Consider the following 21,310-nt stretch of genomic DNA (forward strand, 5'->3'; position numbering starts at 1 on the left):
TCAGCTAGTGTATAATCTTGCTACCTCTACTCTGCCAGATAGTGACTGGAGGGAGTCCGAGTAGTGTGTATGCGGGGAGCATTGTCGAGGCCACGTTATGTCAAGGATCTGGGTATATTCTTCCCACATGTACGCCATATCCAAAAATTTCATTACTTCATACAGCATGTCCCACCCACTTTTTCTTACTATTGAATACACCATGAATTGTCAAACTAATAGAACAAGCTTATCTGCGAAAAGGTCTAAACCTCCCAAGGATTTCCTAATTCATTTCACAAATATACGTGGTCTCAATTCTAATCTCAACGATGTCCATTTCCACTTGCAGTCTGCCAAACCCCATGTACTTTTTCTGACAGAATCTCAGTTAGCGGTTGATTCAACTACTGTTCATCTCAGATGCCGAAATTATTCGCTGTATGATTCCTTTCGCCTCAAAGGTGGTACTTGTGCATATGTCCGTTCTGATATTCCCTGTCAGAGACTTGGCAATTTGGAATCTCCTCTCTTTGATCTTCTCTGGCTTAAAATCTCTCTACCTCATTGTGTCAAATTCATCTGTTGTCTCTACCGTTCTCCCAACTCCACTAATCACTTGGAGCTCTTTGACTTCCTCTCGTTGCAACTTGACTTTTTCCAGTCCAACTTTCCTAACAGTGAGGTAATTTTCCTTGGTGATTTTAATGTTCACAACTCCGGCTGGCTTCCGTTTTCTAGTCACACCGACCCAGCTGGTCGAAATGTTGAGGCTTTTGCAATTACTAATGACCTTACACAGATTGTTCATTTACCTACAAGAATACTGGACAATCCTAATCTTACAGCCAACACGCTTGATCTTTTTCTCACAAACAACCCTTCTAAGTACACGGTCGAAGTGAGAGGTCCTTTATGCACTTCAGATCACAAATTGGTGATAGTCTCTTCTCCAATAAAGCCTTTATCTCATGGCTATTCCCAACCTCGTGTTGTTTGGCATTACAAGAATGCAAAATGGGATGACCTGCGGGACCTCTTTTCCTTGGTCGGATTACTGTTTCAAAACTTCTGATGTCAACGTTTGCTCATATCGTGTCAGTAAAATTATTGTTGCAGGAATGGAATCCTTTATCCCGCACTCCACTTTAAAATCTCGTCCTTTATCTAAACCTTTCTTTTCCAATAAATGTGCTAAGGCTGTTCAAGAGAAGAATATTGCATATCGTAATTGGCTTGTTTCTAATTCTTCAGTTTCATTTTCTGCTTTCACCAAACCTCGCAACAATTGTAAAGCAGTTATTAATCAGTCCAAACTAGAGTTTGAACAGGCTAAAAGTAGAAAACTTGCTTCTTGCCCTAATGGTAGCCGGGCATTCTGGTCTCAAAGCTATTGGCCGCAACTTTTGCCCATCTCTGCTCCCACCTCTGTCCAAACCATATGGTTCTGTTGTCACTTCAGCCAGGGATAAAGCTGACCTGCTAGCATCCCATTTTTCTTCCAGCTGTATAATGATCTTGGTAAAACACCTCCCACCATTCCCAACACGCTCCATTCAGTGCCTCCTGTGGTCTTCCGTCAAAAGGATATCAGAAGGATTTTGATGAATCTTGATGCTAAGAAAGCTCCAGGGCCTGATGGTATTTCTCCACTTGCTCTCAAAACCTGTGCTCCTGAACTTACTCCTATTCTTTGCCGCCTTTTTTCACTTTCTTATTCCAAAGGTGTTTTTCCTTCTGCTTGGAAATTTGCTCATATCCAGCCAGTTCCTAAAAAGGGTGACAAATCCCTCCCATCCAATTATCGTCCCATTGCAATTACTTCTACTCTTTCTAAAGTAATGGAGAAATCAATTAACCGCCAACTCTTAAACTACCTAGAAACCTTCCGTCTGATCAACGATCGCCAGTATGGATTCCGTCGGTGTCGATCCACTGGTGATATTCTGGCTTATGTTACCCATTTATGGACTACTTCAATGGAAAGGTTCGGTGAAACACAAGCAGTTGCTCTTGACATCTCAAAGGCTTTCGATCGTGTTTGGCATAAAGGTCTTCTAAACAAGCTTCCATCTTATGGTTTGCCAACTGTTTTTAGTAATTGGTTATCCAGTTTTCTCTCTGATCGCTCACTGAGGGTGATGGTAGATGGCTCTCTGTCTTCTAACTTCTCCACTAATGCCGGTCTCTCCCAAGGTTCAGTTCTTTACCCCACTCTTTTCCTCTTGCATATCAATGACCTTCTTCCATTGACTGGAAATCCTATCCATAGTTTTGCCGATGATAGCACATTGCATTCAACTTTCCATTTTGAGAAACCTTGCCCTGCTCAATCAGCTTCAACTTCTCGAAAATCTGCTACCAATTCCTTAAATGCCGATCTTCAGGTATTTCTCCAGTGGGGCAAAGACAACTTAGTTGATTTCAACCCTTCTAAAACTCAGTCTTGTCTTATATCTCGCAAAAAGGATTCTTCTGCTCCTATGCTTATCTTTAGTGACACTCCAATTTCTAGGCAAAAGGATATATCTCTTTTGGGGATTACCCTGACTTCTAATCTCTCTTGGCACAAGCACATTACAAATATTTCTTCCTCTGCATCTAAAAAACTTGGTTTTCTCTTTCGCTCTCGGCGTTACTTTTCTTCCAAACAGCTGCTCACTCTGTATAAATCGCAAATCCGCCCTGCCATGGAATATTGTTCCCACATTTGGGGTGGTGCCCCCAAAACCTCTCTCAGGCTTCTTGATTCCATTCAGAAGAGGGCAGTTAGGTTAATTAATGATTCATCTCTAACAGAGTCTCTCCACTCGCTTTCTCATAGACGTACTGTTTCTGCTGCATGCCTCTTCTACAGATATTTCCATGGGCACTGTTCTTCTGAATTGGCTTCTATAATTCCCGCTCTCTCTTTCAAAACAGTCCGAACACGTGCCGCCACCAGCCAACATCCATTTACTGTCCAACTTCAAACCCACAGAACCAACTTTTCATCTTCCTCATTTATTCATTCAACTGCCGTTTTCTGGAACAACCTTCCTTCATACGTATTTCCTGAAAATTACAATCTACAGAAGTTCAAGTCCAATGTCAACAAATATCTTCTTTCGTCTTCTCAACCTCCAACCCAAGCACGGTACTAAGTACTATAGGTTCTAATACCTCTCGTGTTTGGGGTTCACATAAAAAAAAAAAAAAAAAAAAAAAAAAAAAGTCATCCAGATGTCTACTGGCCATTTCGTTGTCTGTAGCACTGTATGAAACCACTGATCGTCTGTAACAATCGTGCTCACCATTCGATAATTTTCACATAACTGCTGAACTGCTGCTTTTATCTGTTTATGACCCTCTCATCACGGTACAAATTTTTGTATGTGCACCAGCTTTCTACTGAACAGCGGCAGTTATCCAAATCGTCCCAGGCTGTTTCATTTGATTTTGTGGTTGTAACCTTTAGTAATAGTGTTGGCCCTTAAGTTTTTTACACCAGTATATAGTCTGCGTGGGTAGTACAGTGGTATCGTCACTGTCACCCCACACCGGGTGGAAAAGGGCCGGGTTCGAATCCCTTCGATGACGCGAGGAACTTTAGTTGGCTTTTTTCACTCCGTGGCTGAGTTAGTCGGTCCCAGGCGTAGATAGCAAGGTTTTTTTCCCTCAGAAACTGGGGTTTTTTTCGTCCAGCAAAACAGGCAAATCGACCAGAGAAAACACGCAATTTACAGACACGAATACGGGTTAATGTAATCATTTACAGGTAACACTAATATAGTAATTAATTTTTACTCCTGTAATATAGTCTACGCGGTAGCACAGTTGTATCGTCACCGTCCTCCCCACACCGGGTGGAAAAGGCCTGGGTTCGAATCCCGTCGATGACGCGAGGAATTTTAACGGGCTTTTTTCACTCTGTGGCTGAGTTAGTTGGTCTTAGGCGTAGATAGCAAGGTTTTTCTCCCAGTAACTGGGTTTTTTTCGTCCAGCAAAACAGGACGCAATTTACGCAATTTACAGACACAAATACGGGTTAATGTATTTAATTACGGGCAACCCTAAAATAATAATAATAATAATAATCATACACCAGTATATAAGGCAATGGTCAGGCCACGCATTGAGTACTGTGTAGAGGTCCGGAGGCCTCATTTCAGAAACGGTGTAGATTTGCTTGAGTGTGTACAGAGAAGGGCAACAAGATTGTTGAGAAGAATGAAGGGATCCTCTTCCCAAGAGAGGCTTATGTTCTGCAAATTTCAGCGGCTGGAGATTAGGCACCTACGAGGTGATCTGATTGAGGTGTATAAGGTCTTGAATGGGTTGAGCACTCTGAATTCTGATGGGATTCTTCCACTTGCTCAGATTACCAACCTAATGGTGCATAAATTCAAATTGAGGAAAGACAAGTTGTAGAAAACGTGCGGAAATTTTCCTTTAGCCAGCGGGTAGTTAATGGCTGGAACTAACTTCCATCTGTCTATATGGAAGTTGATAGCTTAAATGAATTCAAGGAGGAACTGGACAAACTTTTAGAGGAAACGTCTGTGTGAATTTTTCTTTTATTTTATTTTATTTTATTTATTTAATTAATCAATTAATTTTTTTTTTTTGGCTGATGATGCATAAGCCCAAACGCTTTGCTTTCTTACGTTACATGCTTGTATTGTTATTTCGGCACAGACTCGATTACAATTCTGGTTGATTTTGTTTGACACTGTTCCTTAAAAACTGTTATTACTGCTGTTCTGGAACACAGAAAAATCACCTAATTCAGAAATTCTTTAAGAGAACAACTTTTAGTCATTCCAAATGCTATCGCTGTCTTTTGCCAAAGGGCGAAATATTAATTTCACCATTATTACACAGTATGTGCGTCGCTGTATGTGTAGAACTAGCGACTCGGCTGTATAACTTCTGTTCGTTTGGCAAAAGTCAACTTTCGTTCATTAGGAAAATATCGGATTTGCGGCGACATGACGTAAATTTTAACGTATTTTGATTATTACTGTAGAGAGCGAGAGAAAGAGCGTGTGATATTTTCGGCTATTGCTTTTTTTCTCCTCACCTCTTGTCATTTACTATTTAATGGCAATGGCTCCAGTTATTCCAGCACCCGAGGACCTACCAGGAGAAGCATCCGACGATGAAGTGTCTAGTGCCGATTTGGAGCCATTTCCTTTGCATATGGGGGAATCAGAATCGAGCTCAAACAGTGATGATGAAAGTGTTGGCTATAGTGGCTATGAACTGTTACCTCAAGAACCTGAGGCAGAATTAGTGAGTGATATTTTACCAGCTGAGGTGAGTTTAACGCATGGGGAGTAGTAATGTAGACCAGTTTTAATCGAGCTAACGGGTGCGCAACCGGGGGGGGGGGAGAGTGTCCGGATCCACCCTGAGCGATTGCAAAAAAATTTTCAAGGCGTTAACAGCCTCTTGACAGTCTACGTGTGTCGTTTCAAAAGCATCGTCTTCCGTGACAATATAGTGGATTCGCCACTTGTCGATCGGTTGGAGAATTCTCGATTCCTTCAGTCAGTGACTGAAGGAATTCTTGGACCTCTTCAGTGGACGCTATGCAGCGTTGACTTGAGTAAAACAGCAGTGGAGAATTTCACCTTTATCGCCTGTCCCGTTGCTAATCGTATAGTGGTATTAGAATGGAAGGGAAGCGAACCGTTTTTGCATTCGCCGTGAATAAAATTAAATGAAATATCCAATCACGCATAATTTTTTCCTTTGCCGAAAAGTTGGGGGGGGGGAGTGTGATGTAGGATAAATACAACATAAATACATAAAGCAGTTTCGTTATTCATATTATAACAGTGTAAATCAAAGATAACAATATAAACTCCAAAAATGTAATTAGTAGAAAAGTAATAATAAGAATATAAAAAAAAATAAGCTTTCCAGCACTGGTACCTTCTGGATCATGGCACTCTGGGCAACTGCCCAGTCAGATGGTACCTGAAACTGGCAATGGGAATGGGCCCGCACCCCATTCTGTGCTTTCGCTTCTGCCCTGCACAACAAGAAAGTTGACCCTTAAACACACACACACACACACACACACTTGTAGAGATATAGTACAGCACGATATAGCCCTAGACACTAGTATATAAATGAGGATCATAGTTCGTGTAACTAGTTAGTGTCCGTACTGTAACTAGATGAACCTTTTGTGGTCTCAGTCTTAACCACTAATGTGTTACCTAACAGATACCACTCTTTAAAATTTTGTTGTATTTTTTTAAGTTTGAAAATAAAATCAGATTCTCTTGTATGCCTTCTTTCCTTTGTTAATATTCTCTGAATGATTGTACAGTACTTTTTGTTTTGATATTCTATGAATTAGAAGAAATAAATTTTTTGTTTTGCAACCAGGCAAGAAAAGAGTACAGGCATACCTCGGTTAACGTTACCTCTGATAACGAAGCTTCGATATAACGAAGTCCGCAATTTCAAGCCCCATTTAACATAAAAAAAATATATTCCAGTTTAATCACCTGAAATCTAAACAAACTGAAGAAATTACGGAAACCTTTGGGGCTTCTCGTGGTTGGTTCGAGAAATTTAAAAAACGGGCCAGGATTCATAGTTTAAAATTAACAGGAGAAGCTGCAAATAAGTTTCCAGAAAAACTAAAGGAAATAATTGAACGTGAAAATTTTCCAAATTTGGTGTTCAATGTTGACGAAAGCAGTTTGTTCTGGAAACGGCACCAACAAAAAGCTTCATTTCTATTGAAGAAAAATCAGCTGCTGTGTTCAAAGCAGCCAAAGACCGTTTATAGTTACTCTTTGGATCAAATGCCTCTGGCGATTATAAATTAAAATTGTTATTAGTTTACCATTCAGAAAATCCGAGGGCGTTAAAAGGTAACATAAAAATGAATTTACCTGTAATATGGAAAGCAAATAGAAAAGCGTGGGTTACCAAGGAGTTATTTACTGATTGGTTTGTTAACCACTTTTGTCCTGGAGTAAAACGGTATTGTCAAAAAAACAACTTTGAAGAAAAAGCTCTTTTGTTGTTAGACAATGCTCCGGGACATCCTACTGATCTTAACACGTTGGACACATGCATTCCTGTCAAAGTTGTGTTTCTTCCAGCAAACACAACTTCCCTGATTCAACCATTGGATCAGGGAGTAATAGCATCATTTAAAGCTTATTATCTGCGTCGAACATTAAGCAATTTAACTGAACTAGAGGATAAAGAGGAAATGACAGTTAAAACTTTTTGGAAAAACTACACCATTAAAAACGCAATTGAAAACATTGATAGTTCTTGGAAAGAAGTCACTAAGAAATGCTTAAATGGAGTTTGGCGCAAAATATGGCCAGAAGTTGTACTAGAAGAAGAAAATAACATCCAAGAAATTGGAAATGAAGTTATCCAGATGGCTCAATCAATAGGTTTCGAAAATGTCGATGAAGAGGATGTTAGAAATTTATTGAATGCAGAAGATAATGGTTTTTCAGTGGAAGATTTAGAAAACCTTGTTAGCAATGAAGACGAAGTTAAAGAAGTTCCTGCCGAAAAATGTTAACAACCAAAGATTTGAAAAGGTGCTTAAATGACATTGAAAACGTTTTAAATTTTTTTATTGAAAATGATCCTGATTTAGGAAGAAGTTTTATTGTTAAGCGATCAGTGTTAAATGCAATAACTCCGTATAGGCAATTGTTAAATGAAAGAGAAAAAGAGCATAAACAATCAACTTTAGAGTCGTATTTTAAAATGTGATTTCACTTTGTATGTAAGTTGACTGTTTATTTAATAAAACTTTTCTTTGTCCGAAAAAAAAAAAGCTTTTCATTTTCTTTACGTAAGAACGTATCCCTATTCTGGCCATAGTATTTTTACCTCTGAAAACGAAGTTTCGCTTAACGAAGTAATTTCGTGGAACGCATCCTGTTCGTTATTCGAGGTATGCCTGTATCTTTATTCTGCTTCACTCCCATTATCACATGGTCTCGGATATGCCAGCATGAGCAGTCTAACCTTGCCGTTTTCAACCTCAGAATCTAAATGCAAGTAGCTGACAAAAAATAGACTTCCTGGTTGCTTCTGTAAGATGTCCACACAAACACTTATGTTTCTATTCGAGGGACGAGAAACCGTGACATTCCTAAAAGATACAATGAAAATATTTATTTTTATTAATGATTTCTCTCATTTATTTTTATTAGATATTTTGTAATTGAAAGTTGTAATTAATAGAACACAATTTTCAATTCAGTATAATAAAAAAAAATACTATATTAAAAATAAAGCATGCTGCCTCACAGATTAGCATTAGTAGAGGCATATGATGCAAGAAAGCAAGCTTATGAAGCATCAGCCAAAAAAAAAAATAAATAAACTTCCACTTCACCCCTCTATTTGTTCGAAATACCTGTCCAGCTGAGCCTTAAATTAATTTAGGCTATCAACTTCCACAACAAGGGATGGAAGTCTGTTCCACCAACCAACTACCCGCTGGCTAAAGGCAAATTTCCGCACATCTATCCTATATCTGTCTTTCCTCAATTTGAATTTATGTCCTCTCAGGTGATTGTTCTGAGCAAGGGGAAGAATCCCATCAGCATTGAGCATTCTCAAACAATTCAAGGCTTTATACACCTCTATCAGATCACCTCGCTGGTGTCTAGTCTCCAGACACTGTAATTTGCAAAACTTAAGCCTTTCTTCGTAAGAGCAACCCATTGTTCCATTTATTAATCTTGTTGCCCTTCTCTGTACTCGTTCCAGCAACTCTACATCCTTCTTGAAATGAGGCCTCCAGACCTGTATACAGTACTCAAGGTGTGGCCTGACCATTGCCTTATACAAGGGAATAATCACCTCCTTATCCCTGCTAGAAAAATTCCTGTATATCATTGACAAGACACCATGAGCTACTCTTGCAGCCCATCTGCACTGCTCCGAGAACTTCATATCTGCCTGCACAATTATCCCCAGGTCCTTTTCATTCTCTACCACTCTCAGTGTAGTACCACAAAATTGATATGTTGCTCTGGGATTGCTGTTTCCCATATGTAGTACTTTACATTTGTCAATGTTAAACTTCATTTGCCACCTTTCAGCCCATCTGCTCAACCTTTCCAGATCCTGCTGCAGCAGCATAGTGTCACTAGTGTCCTTGACATCCCTGCCAACCTTTCTATCATCTGCAAACTTGGACATTAAGCTTCATATACCATCATCAACATCATTTATTAATACCAAAAACAATAATGGAGCCAACACTGAACCCTGAGGGACTCCACTAATAACATTAGTCCACGATGAACAGTGTCCATTGATTACCACTCTGTGTTCTCCCCCTCAACCACCCCTTTATCTATAGCAGCAATTTGCCTCCAATGCCACACTACTCAAATTTGTGCAGCAGTCTTCCATGTGCAACAGTAATCAAAAGCCTTTCTAAGATCCAAGTATATAATATCAAAGTTATTCCCTGCATCCAGTTATTTTGTGACTGCATCATAGTATCCAATCAAATTGGTCAGGCAAGACTTACCCTTAACAAAACCATGCTGTGTCCGAGCTATAACTGAAGTCTTGTCTAGATGATCCTGCAGTGCTTCTTTAACCAGTGCCTCCATTAATTTTCCTGGAACAGAAGTTAAACTCACAGGTCTATAATTACTTGTCGGCCTTTGATCCTCCTTTGTGAATTGGGGTCACATTTGCACATCTCCAGTCTGTGGGTACCTCCCCGGAGTCCAAGGAAGCTCTCATAATTATGGCTAAGGGTTTGCTTACATCTTTTGCTGCCTCCTTTAATATAACTGGTAGATCCCATCTACCACAGGTGCCTTTCTTGTGTTTATCTTCAACAATTTCTCCTCCACTTTACTCTAAGTTATTACAAGGTTATCTATCTTACTGCCAGAGTTGAATACACCTCTGGCATTCCCCTCGCTGAATAACTCCTCATGTGTGAATGTTGATGCAAAATATTCATTTAGTTTGTTAGCTACCTGAGCAGGATCATTGAGAGTAGAACCATCGATATCAATTGGACCAATCTGATTCATTCCCTTCCTTCTGGAGTTTACATAAGAAAAGAACTCCTTGCTGTTTTTCTTTGCATCCCTTGCCAAAGATTTCTTGTAATCTGCCTTCGCCTGCCTAACCTCCTTTGTAACTTGGTTACAGATCAACTTGTATCTATCATAGGCTTCTGTGTCACTTGTTAATTTATATGTATCCCATGCATTTTTCTTCTTTACCATATGTCTCATTACTTCATCTGACATTCATTTAGGCCTAAACCTTGAACAATATTCGTAGTTGGTATGTAAAGCGTAGTAGTTTCCAAGATAAGTTCTTTGAATGCTTCCCATTTTGAATTTGCTGTTAACATCTTCAGTTGGTCCCACTGTATAGAATTTAAATACTGTCTCAGACCATCGTAGTCGCCTTTATGAAAGCAATAACCCTTCCCTTTACCCCTGATGGTAGTTACCTCTTTGAGTAAATCCCACTTCAGCACACTGTGATCACTGCCACCTAGTGGTTCCTTTATCTGCAGATTCAATGCATGAAGAATCACTATTGATAATCAAATAAAGAGTATTACTCCCTCTAGTTGCCTCCTGACCATGCTGATGTAGAAAACAGTCATCCAATAAATCCACAAAAGCCTTGCTAGTGTGTGAGTGACCAACCCACAGATTCCAGTCAATATCTAAGAAATTAAAATCCCCCATTATAAGACTGTCTGATGTACTGGTCCACTCTATTTCCCTCTACAGTTTCTTATTATACTCATCAGAGTCATTAGGCCTATAGCACACTCCTACTCTCAATTTTGATCTCCCAATGCTTATGTCACACCAAACTGACTTGACACTGCACTGTCCAGCGATGTCAACTGGCTTCACTTCCTTAGATTTTATGTGTTTATTAACTAATAGCATAACCCCTCCTCCCTTCCTATCCTGTCTAACCTTTCTGTAGACGTTGTACTCCCCAAATTCCAGTTCTGCATTCCTTATATCTGTGTGACACCACGTCTCTGATATCCCAACAATATCCATCTTTGATGCTTTGAGCAATACCTCAAATTCATTAAATTTATTTACCAAACTCCTAGCATTTGTGTACACGCAAGTATACATGCACCTGTTTCTATTCTTAGCTACCCTAACACAACCCATGTGTTTACTTGTTCTGCAATGACTCCCAGCAGTCTCTGAAATATCCTGCATCTTGGTTTCCAGGCTTCTGCTCATTCCAATAGAAGCAGTGCAAGAATCACTTTCACCTCTGCCAGTGGCTACTGTTAATCTATTAGTCCTTGTATCTCCCCAGGCTAGCAGTTAACCCATCTAACACTGCCTCCATAGAATCAGCAAATATTCTTGCACCCTTTCTATTTAAGTGTATGCCATCCCTGTAGAAGCAGTCTCTCCTGTTAACAAGTACAGACCAGACTGAAAAAAATTCTACCCCTTGAGCTTTGCAAAATCTTTCCAGGGCTGAATTGATCGACAAGGCTCTCATCATATACTCCCTCCTATCATGTCTGGGCAGAATTGCAGACACTTTCAAATTCAACCCTAATTCACTGCTTTTTTTCAACAGTGACCTGTACGTGTTAAGTAATTCTGCCTGTCTCCTACTCTTTATATCATTAGTGCCAGCGTGTACTAACTATATCACCTTTTGTGCCCTTAAAAGATGATATCCGCTCTACGTCATTAACCTTTACCCCTGGCAGACATACCCTGGTCCTGGTCCACCTATCCTTTTTACAAAGTATTTTCCCCGTTTCCCTGACAATAGAGTCACCAACAACTACTAGTTCCTGTGGGACCAGCGCATTCTGCCCTGGGGGTTGCTGCTGTGTTGCGTTATGACCAAGTGCAAGCTCTTGCGTTGTTGTGGGCAGCTGTGAGATTGATGGGATATGCCATTCAAGCAAATTTGTGTGATTTATGAGCAGACGTAGCAACAGAACATTAAAATGAAGTTCTGCTATTGTGTGCTTTTGTGGAGAAAATTTTTGAATGGCTCTAGTTTAAGGCATTTCCAGATCCGTGTTTATATAACATTGTTGCCAGCCCAGAATTCATCCTCCAATTTACTGCACTTATTTCAGTTATATTGTGTTTATATAACACAGTGTTCCTGAAATATGTGCATGCATAATGTTGTAATTTTTTTCACTTATAATTTTATAAACTTGAAAACGGAAGTGACTAATAATTTCATACTTATATTTTTTTTCTTTTCCCCCTCTCTCATCTGAGTTAAGTTTTATTTCATTAAAATCAACAGTATTAAAAAACACATTTTAAATTTTGTAATTTTAAAATTTGAAAAAATAAAAAAAATAAAATACACTTAATAGTATTTGCAGTTCATTAGTATAAAGTTAAAACCTTGGTATACTCTAAGTAGAATTGAACAAAACCAAAAAAATCTTTTTATTAAATATAAAAGAAAGTTTTGGGGCTGTAAAATCAAGTGCCACTGTTGTTTAACTCTCTGATGTATGCAGTAAAAGTTGACAACAGGAGGGAGGTGGTGCTTGGTGAAGTTTATAGCAAATAAATTTTTTTTTTGTTTTTCAAGTTTTTCAGATTTTTATTGCTGTGGTAACTTTCCAAAATTCTGTGGAAAGTTATAGCAATAGATGTTTTTTTGATCAGTATAGTGCTGTAATTAATTTGTTTATGGCTTTGCCCATCCAATTATAAAATTATTGATGATGGAGGTCAAAAGTTAGTACCATGCTGGGTATTTACTAAAATTCATACTTGTCTAATTTTAACAGATATTTAAATTTATTATAACTTTTACTGCTTTAGAGGTATAAAATATGCCAAGCAAGCCCACTAGTGAGTTAACAGTTGGTCACAGCACCACTGCCAGATTAATCCAGTGGTGTTGGTGGCATGCCTGAAAGTATAGGAAATATGGTGGCATGGCACCTGACAGGTACCCAGTATTTTAAATTTTTGTATTTTTTTAAATTCTGCTTCAACAATGCCAATGTTTCATTTTTTTTCCCCCTTAATGGGTTGCAGTACTTATTGTATGTAACATCTTATTTTTTAATAAAAAAAAATAAATATTTAAATGTTTTTAACGACTTTTACTTTGGAAAAGAAAAAAAAAAATAATGCAGAAAATGAAAACAGGTTCTAGATCAGCGGTTTTCAACCTTTTTTTAATAATAGCACCGCTAAGTATTTTATTTTGTGACGCCCCTACTCAATTTTCTGCATGTTAGATCTGATTCCCTCTCTGTATATATATATATATATTAATAGTTATTACAATAATATAACTATAAACAAAATTACAATTCAGGTGCCACTAACACCACTATTCAGAGCTCTCTGTAGCTCTAAGTATTATGCAGATTGCCACCAAAATTAGTAAGTAACCTATTCAAGGCATGGGGAGGAGGATTCCTTGAAAAAAAAAAAATATATATATATTAGTTCCAAAATCTGCTGATAGGGGATAATATGGCACTGTACAAGAGGAAAGACATAACAAAGTACCAACAAATAAATAACTAAGACAAACCTTAATGAAATTACAAATTTTTATTTGTGCTCTTTGCAAAAAAACAGAATTCACTAAAGGTTTAAATCCAAACTAAAAAATAAGACACCTAACAGCAGAAAATTTGTATAAATCTGAAGTTAATTTAATTTTCCCAACAGCAGCAGAGAGCTATAATGGGAACATTGCATGCGTATTCTGTGAGTTTACTGTTAACAATGTGTCTCACTCTGTCTGATCATGCTTTAATTGCAAAGTTCTACATTAATGGTGCAATGCAGCAGTTGCTCTGCATGAATTTAGACGCTGTAAGAACTTGCGTCAAGGTCCTTTATCAGCTGTGGCAGTTAGAAGGATGATTAACAAATTTGAGGAAACTGGGTCCTTTGTTGTTAAGCCTGGAAGAGGAAAAAAAAAAAAGCCTGTTTCACCTCAGGCAGCAGAGGAAGTTGCAGTGGCTATTGTTGACTGATCCATGGATACATCTGCTGGAACTAGTAGCAGTGCACAGGGAGTAACGAGGAAATTGGACGTCCCATATTCCACTGTGTGGAAAATTCTTCGGAAACTAATCCAGTATCATCTATACAAGATTGGTCGCCAGCAGCAGCTGCGAAGAGATTATCCTGAAAAACGAATGGCATTTGCTCTAACGTTTTTGGCCAGAATGGAAGTGGATGATGCTCGACCATCATCCACTTCTATTGGAACATTCTTTGAGGCGATTAAGTCCATTTTTATCTAGATACGACTGTCAGCACTCAAAATTGCCGAATATGGGCTTCAGAAGCACTGCATGCTATTCAGCAAACCCCATTGCACTTGCCAAAATTACCGTCTGGTGTGGTGTGACTTCAAATTTCATCCTAGGGCCATACTTTTTTGAGGAATTGCACCCAACAGGAGCAGCCACCTGTTCTGTTACAGCACAAAGATATCACATGCTGAGCAGTTTCATTATTCCTCAACTGCAGCAAAGAGACAAGTTTTATGCAAGATGGGGCTCTTCCTCATATTGCAGACCAGTACAGCAGCTTCTTCAGCATTATTTTACTGCAGAAAGAGTCATTAGTCATTCGTTTCCCATTTTATGGCCACCATGTTTGCCTGACCTTACGCCATGTGATTTTTTGGCTGTGGAGTCATCTCAAGGCCAACGTCCATTAAGGAAGTGTCCCTAACCTGGCTGTCTTAAAAGGGCAACACAATGCAGCATTTGCAGAACATTACTCCAGAGATGTTGCATTCTGTGGTCTAGCACAGTGCATCGAATGCAATTTCTGGTCCAGAAGAATGGTAATCACATCGAAACCCAACATCATCGACCATCGGGAGTAAACTGTGAGTAAGTTTGGAGCTTTTGAAACCATTTCCTGTGGCAGTTTATTATTATTATTGTTGTTAGCCATATGGTGCAAGGAAGCCTGAGGCTTTTGCTGCACCAGCCAAAAAAAAGAAAAAAAAAAAAAAAATTGAGTTACCCTGAGAGAGAGAGAGAGAGAGAGAGAGAGAGAGAGAGAGAGAGAGAGAGAGTCAAAAGTAGAAGGGAATCACCGAGAAAGAGAAGAATTATGATATCCAGCTCAGGACTCTGGGTGTGCCAAGCCCATACTCATCAGATGTGAGCCCCTGGTTTAGTTCAGTTTCTTTGTTTTTTTGCAAACACAAAAATTTGTAATTTCATTAAGGTTTGTCTTAGTTATTTATTTGTTGGTACTTTGTCATGTCTTTCCTCTTGTACAGGCCATATCCCCTATCGGCCAATTTTGGAAGTAATTTTTTTTTCACGGGATCCTTCTCCCCTTGCCTTGAATAGTTTACTTACTAATTTTGGTTGCATTCCACTTATTACTTAGAACTACAGAGAGCTCTGAATAGGGATACTTTAATTCTGGCCACCCTGTACACACACACACACACACACACACACACACACACACACACACACACACACACACACACACACACACACACACACACACACAGGGTTATTCAAAATGATTCATCTGATTTCAACCGACTGTCCGACTGTATACATCAACCAAAAGAAAAACTGTCCTCGTTTTGTCTCTCACCTTATGAGTGCTCTATGTGGCTTCATATAGTTACATGAGCAATGTCGAGACAATATTTGAATTCCTCCCATATTTGCTCCAGCATGTCCTTTGTGACTGACTCCACAGCAGTAACAATGCGATTTTTGAGCTCATCCAGGGTTGTGGGCAATGCTGACACGTACACTGAATCTTTAAATTAACCCCAAAAGAAGTCGCACAGTGTAAGATCTGGTGACCTGGGGGGGGGGCAGCTGTAGAGCACCAAGTCATTGAGCCCACTGCGACCAATCCACTGTCTGTCGCGAAGCCACATGGACATTGGAGCCGTCTCGTGGTGACCTAAAACTCACAGATTTCCTTTTTCGTTATTATTATTATTATTATTAGTCGTATGGTGCAAGGAAGCCCGAGGCTTATGCTGCACCAGCCAAAAAAAAATTGAGTACCCTGAGAGAGAGAGAGAGAGAGAGAGAGTAGGAGGGAATCGCCAAAAAAAGAAGAATGATGATATCCAGCTCGGGACCCTGGGTGTGCCAAGCCCATACTCACCAGATGAATGCCAAGTTAATACACGGTTGGTTGGTACGCAATTATGCTCATTTGAAATCAAATGAATCATTTTGAATAACCCTGTGTGTGTGTGTGTGTGTGTGTGTGTGTGTGTGTGTGTGTGTGTGTGTGTGTGTGTGTGTGTGTATATATTATATAAGAACTATGTAACCATAACCTACAAGGTTATGGTTACCTAACCTACAGCATACAACCATAACCTACTGTATAACCATAACCTACAAGGCCCCTAATATTCATTATATAAATAGCGAAGTCATACTAAATCAAATATTAACAAAATAACAAATCAAAAGTATCGTAATGTCATTACTGCATAAGGCTTACATTGAAAGGCACGTCAACTGGGGCTAGCGCCTCTCAATATATGCCATCAATAACATGAGCCATTTGTTCCTGCAAGTTATATGACAATTTTATTTTTCAGTCATTTATATCATTTAGATATTAGAGATTTTATTTCTTTTGTATTAATATATATATGTGTATGCATATATATATATATATATTAATTTCACCTCTGCCAGTAGCTAGCCACTGGCAGAGGTGAAAGTGAAGTGATTTTTGCACTGCTTCTTTGGAATGAGCAGCAGCCTGGTAAACAAGATGCAGGGTATTTCAGAGACTGCTGGGAGTCATTGCGGTAGAAGTAAACACATGGGTTGTGTTAGGGTAGCTAAGAATAGGAACAGGTGCTTGTATACTTGCGTATACACCAATGCTAGGAGTTTGGTAAAGAAATTTGATGAATTTGAGGTATTGCTCAAAATCAAAGGCAGATATTGTTGGGATATCAGAGACGTGGTGTCACACAGATATAAGGAATGCAGAACTGGAATTTGGGGAGTACAATGTGTACAGGAAGGATGGACAAGATAGGAAGGGAGGAGGGGTTATACTATTAGTTAAGAAACACATAAAATTCAAGGAAGTGAAGCCAGTCGACATCGCTGGACAGTGCAGTGTCGAGTCAGTTTAGTGCAACATAAGTATTGGGAGATCAAAATTGAGAGTATGAGTGTGTTATAGGCCTAATGACTCTGATGAGTATAATAAAAAAAAATGTACAGGGAAATAGAGTGGGCCAGTAAATCAGAGAGTTTTATAATAGGGGATTTTAATTTGCCAGATATTGACTGGAATTTGTGGGTTGGTCACTCACACACTAGCAAGGCTTTTGTGGATTTATTGGATGATTGTTTTCTACATCAGCATGTTCGGGGGGCAACTAGAGGGAGTAATACTCTTTATCTGATTATCAGTAGTGATTCCTCATGCATTAAGAATCTGCAGATAAAGGAACCACTAGGTGGCAGTGATCACAGTGTGCTGAAGTGGGATTTACTCAAAGAAGTAACTACCATCAGGGGTTAAGGGAAGGGTTTTTGCATTCGTAAAGGCTACTGCGGTGGTCTGAGACAGTATTTAAATTCTATATGGTGGGACCAATTGATGATGTTACCAACAGCAAATTCCAAATGGGAAGCATTCAAAGAATTTATCTTGGAAGCTTCAGGCTTTACATACCAACTAAAAAATATTGTTCAGGGTTTAGACCTAAATGGATGTCAGATGAACTAATGAGACATATGGCAGAGAAGAAAAATGCATGGGATACATATAAATTAATGGGGACATGGAAGCCTATGATAGATATAACCAAGTCACAAAGGATATTTTTGTAACCAAGTCACAAAGGAGATTAGGCAGGCAAAGGCAGATTATGAGAAATCTTTGGCAAAGGATGCAAAGAAGAACAACAAAGAGTTCTTTACCAATGTAAACTCTTGAAGGAAAGGGATGAATCAGATTGGTCGACTGGATATTGATGGTTCAACTGTTGATGACCCTGCTCAGGTGGCTAACAAACTGAGTATTTTGCATCTACATTCACCCATGACAAGTTATTCAGGGAGGGGAATGCCAGAGGTGAGTTAAACTCTGGCAGTGAACTAAATTATTTTGTAATAATTGAGAGGAAAGTGGAGGAGAAATTGTTGAGGATAAACATAAAAAAGGTACCCGGTTGAATGGGATCTATCCAGTTATATTAAAGGAGGTAGCAAAGGAAGTAAGCAAACCCTTAGCCATAATTATGAGAGCTTCTTTGGACTCAGGGGAGGTACCCATGGACTGGAGATGTGCAAATGTGACCCCAATTCACAAAGGAGGATCAAAGGCTGACACAAGAAATTATAGACCTGTTAGTTTAACTTCTGTTCCAAGAAAATTAATGGAGGCACTGGTTAAAGAAGCACTGCAGGATCATCTAGACAAGATTTCATTTATAGCTTTGACACAGCGTGGTTTTATTAAAGGAAAGTCTTGACTGACCAATTTGATTGGATACTATGATGTGGTCACAATGGAACTGGATGCAAAGAATAACTTTGTCATATATTTGGATCTTAGAAAGGCTCTTGACACTGTTGCACATGGAAGACTGCTGAACAAATTGGAGCAGTGTGGCATTGGAGGCAAATTACTGCTATGGATAAAGGGGTGGTTGAGTGGGATAAGACAGAGAGTGGTAATCAACGGACACTGCTCATCGTGGACTAATGTTATTAGTGGAGTCCCTCAGGGTTCAGTATTGGGTCCATTGTTGTTTTCTGTATTTATAAATGATATTGATGATGGTATATCAAGCTTAATGTCCAAGTTTGCTGACGATACAAAGGTTGGCAGGGTTGTTAAGGACACTAATGACAGTACGCTGCTGCAGCAGGATCTAGAAAAGTTTAGCAGATGTGCTGAGAAGTGGCAAATGAAGTTTAACATTGTCAAATGTAAAGTACTACATACAGGAAGCAGTAACCCCAGAGGGACGTATCAACTCTGTGGTTTTTTTTTTTTTTTTTGGTAGTTGTTGGCGCATAGGCTTCTGTGGCCATAATGCACCTCCCAAGGTTTTTGCAGTACTTTGATCCAAGCCCGAGGCGGGAATGGAACCTGCGACTTTTGGGTTACCAGGCAGGCACTTTACCCACCTGGCTAGCCCAGTCGGCAACTCTGTGGTATTACCTTGACAGTGGTCGAGAATGAAAAGGACCTGGGGGTAATTGTGCAGGCAGATATGAAGTTTTCTGAGCAGTGCAGATGGTCTGCAATAGTAGCTCCTAGTGTCTTGTCAATGATATACAGGAATTTTTCTAGCAGGGATAAGGAGGTGATCCCCTTGTAAAGGCAATGGTCAGGCCACACCTTGAGTACTGTATACAGGTCTGGAGGCCTCATTTTAAGAAGGATGTAGAGCTGTTGGAACGAGTACAGAGAAGGGCAACAAGATTAGTGAATGGAACAAAGGGTTGATCTTACAAAGAAAATCTTAAGTTTTGCAAATTACAGTGTCTGGGACTAGGCACCGGTGAGGTGATGTGATTGAGATGTATAAAGTCTTGAATGGTTTGAGCATGCTCAATGCTGATGGGATCATTCCTCTTGCTCAGAATAAACCCAGAAAAATTCAAATTGAGGAAAGACAGATGTAGGATAGATGTGCGGAAATTTGCCTTTAGCCAGTGGGTAGTTGGTTGGTGGAACAGACTTCCATCCTTTGTTTGAGCTGGACAGGTATTTGGAACGAACGGAGGGGTGAAATGGAAGTGGTTTTTTTTTTGGCTGATGCTGCATAAGCTTGCTTTCTTGCATATGTTATATTACCGAAGTTACGTATTAAACAATTAATACAAATGCCCATAGTATGGCAAAACTGTAAAGCGAAAATTTAACATTTCCTAACCTAACATTAACATAACATAAAATGGTTTATGTTAAATTTTCGCTTTACAGTTTTGCCATACTACTGGCATTTGTATTAATATTTTAATAGGTAATTTCAGTAATGTATTGGGTATCATGTGGAGGATTTATATTTTACTGCCTCTAATGACTACTTCATATTTATTTATTTTCTTTTTTATCTATTTTATTTTTTAATGTCATTACTTATATATATATATATATATATATATATATATAATTTTATTCTTTATATAGAGGTCCTAAATAAACATCAATTATAGATCACCACAAAATTGAAAAGATACTGTATACATTTTTATAATAAAGTAAATATATATAAATAAAAAAAAAAAAAAGGTTGTGGCACACTAAGGTGCTGCAGCACCCCGGTTGAAAACTACTGTACTAGACAAAGAAATAAAGAAATAGTGAATCTGTCGGAATCTTCCATTTCCCAGTTTTAAAAGTTGTTAATGGAGCAAAATTTTAAACATGAGCATATGTGTATATTTCCATTATTATGTGTACAAATATTTAAAAAAAAAAAAAAAAAAAAATATATATATATATATATATATATATATATATATAAATTTTAAAAAGGGATATGTCTTGCTTATTTTTAGGTTTACTTTCTTTGCCATGTCTAGTCTGAAATTTTTGAATATGATGTTAAAATTAGACAGTTTTATTGTTTAGATTTTGTGATGTCAAAATTAAAATTTTTCTATTTCAGCAACTTTTTGTCTTATTGGGAACGTTGTTCCCTATTTTTGGTTTAGTCTAAGTGTAAATATAAACTAATTTTATTTGGAAAGAAAAAACTTATCAAACACAATGGTTGTATGATGTTTACACTTCAGAATGTGTGTCTAGGGGTGACTAGCATTAGTAGAGGCATATGATGCAGGAAAGTCTAGAAGATCCTGAAATGCTTCTTTAACCAGTGACTCCATTATTTTCCCCAGAACACAAGTTAAACTAATAGGTCTATAGTTACTTGTCACCTTTTGAACCCAATTTGTGAATTGGTGATACATTTGCATACCTCCAGTCCATGGGGACCTCCCCCGAGTCCAAGGAAACTCTCATTACAGCAGACTCTCGATTTACCGGGATCAGATTAACCGGGACACTTCAAGATTCCAAAAAAAAAAAAAAATCAACCAGAAATCATAAATTCAAGTAATAAATAGAATAGGTATGAACAGATTTTTTGCAAATCAGAAATAAGCGACAAGCGGCATTATAAGTCGTCATTGGGATATTAGTGTACCTATTTTCTTGCAACCCCACTGTCCTTCACACCCGCTGCTCAAAATGAAAAAAAAAAAGAAAAAAAAAAAAAAAAAGAGACCGAATGTTTAGTTTGTTTTAGTGCATCGCGTCGATTGTTGTGTTCCATCGCAGCGCAAAAGGACAAATTT

At 38.6% G+C, this 21,310-nt stretch overlaps 1 protein-coding gene across 1 annotated transcript in view; it reads left to right on the forward strand.

Moving 5' to 3' along the window:
• The first annotated feature begins 4,697 nt into the window (after positions 1 to 4,697).
• LOC150088376 (uncharacterized) overlaps positions 4,698 to 21,310 on the forward strand; it is a 115,777-nt gene continuing 99,164 nt past the window's right edge. Inside the window, exon 1 of the mRNA XM_090369473.1 lies at positions 4,698 to 5,277. Within this exon, the coding sequence (XP_090225599.1) occupies positions 5,062 to 5,277 (216 nt within the window). The 5' untranslated portion in view covers positions 4,698 to 5,061. The remainder of the gene's footprint in view (positions 5,278 to 21,310) is intronic.

Source organism: Mastigoproctus giganteus, chromosome 3 (assembly GCF_048544385.1).
Source record: "Mastigoproctus giganteus isolate SK-2022 chromosome 3, ASM4854438v1, whole genome shotgun sequence".
Lineage (NCBI taxonomy): Eukaryota > Metazoa > Arthropoda > Arachnida > Uropygi > Thelyphonidae > Mastigoproctus > Mastigoproctus giganteus.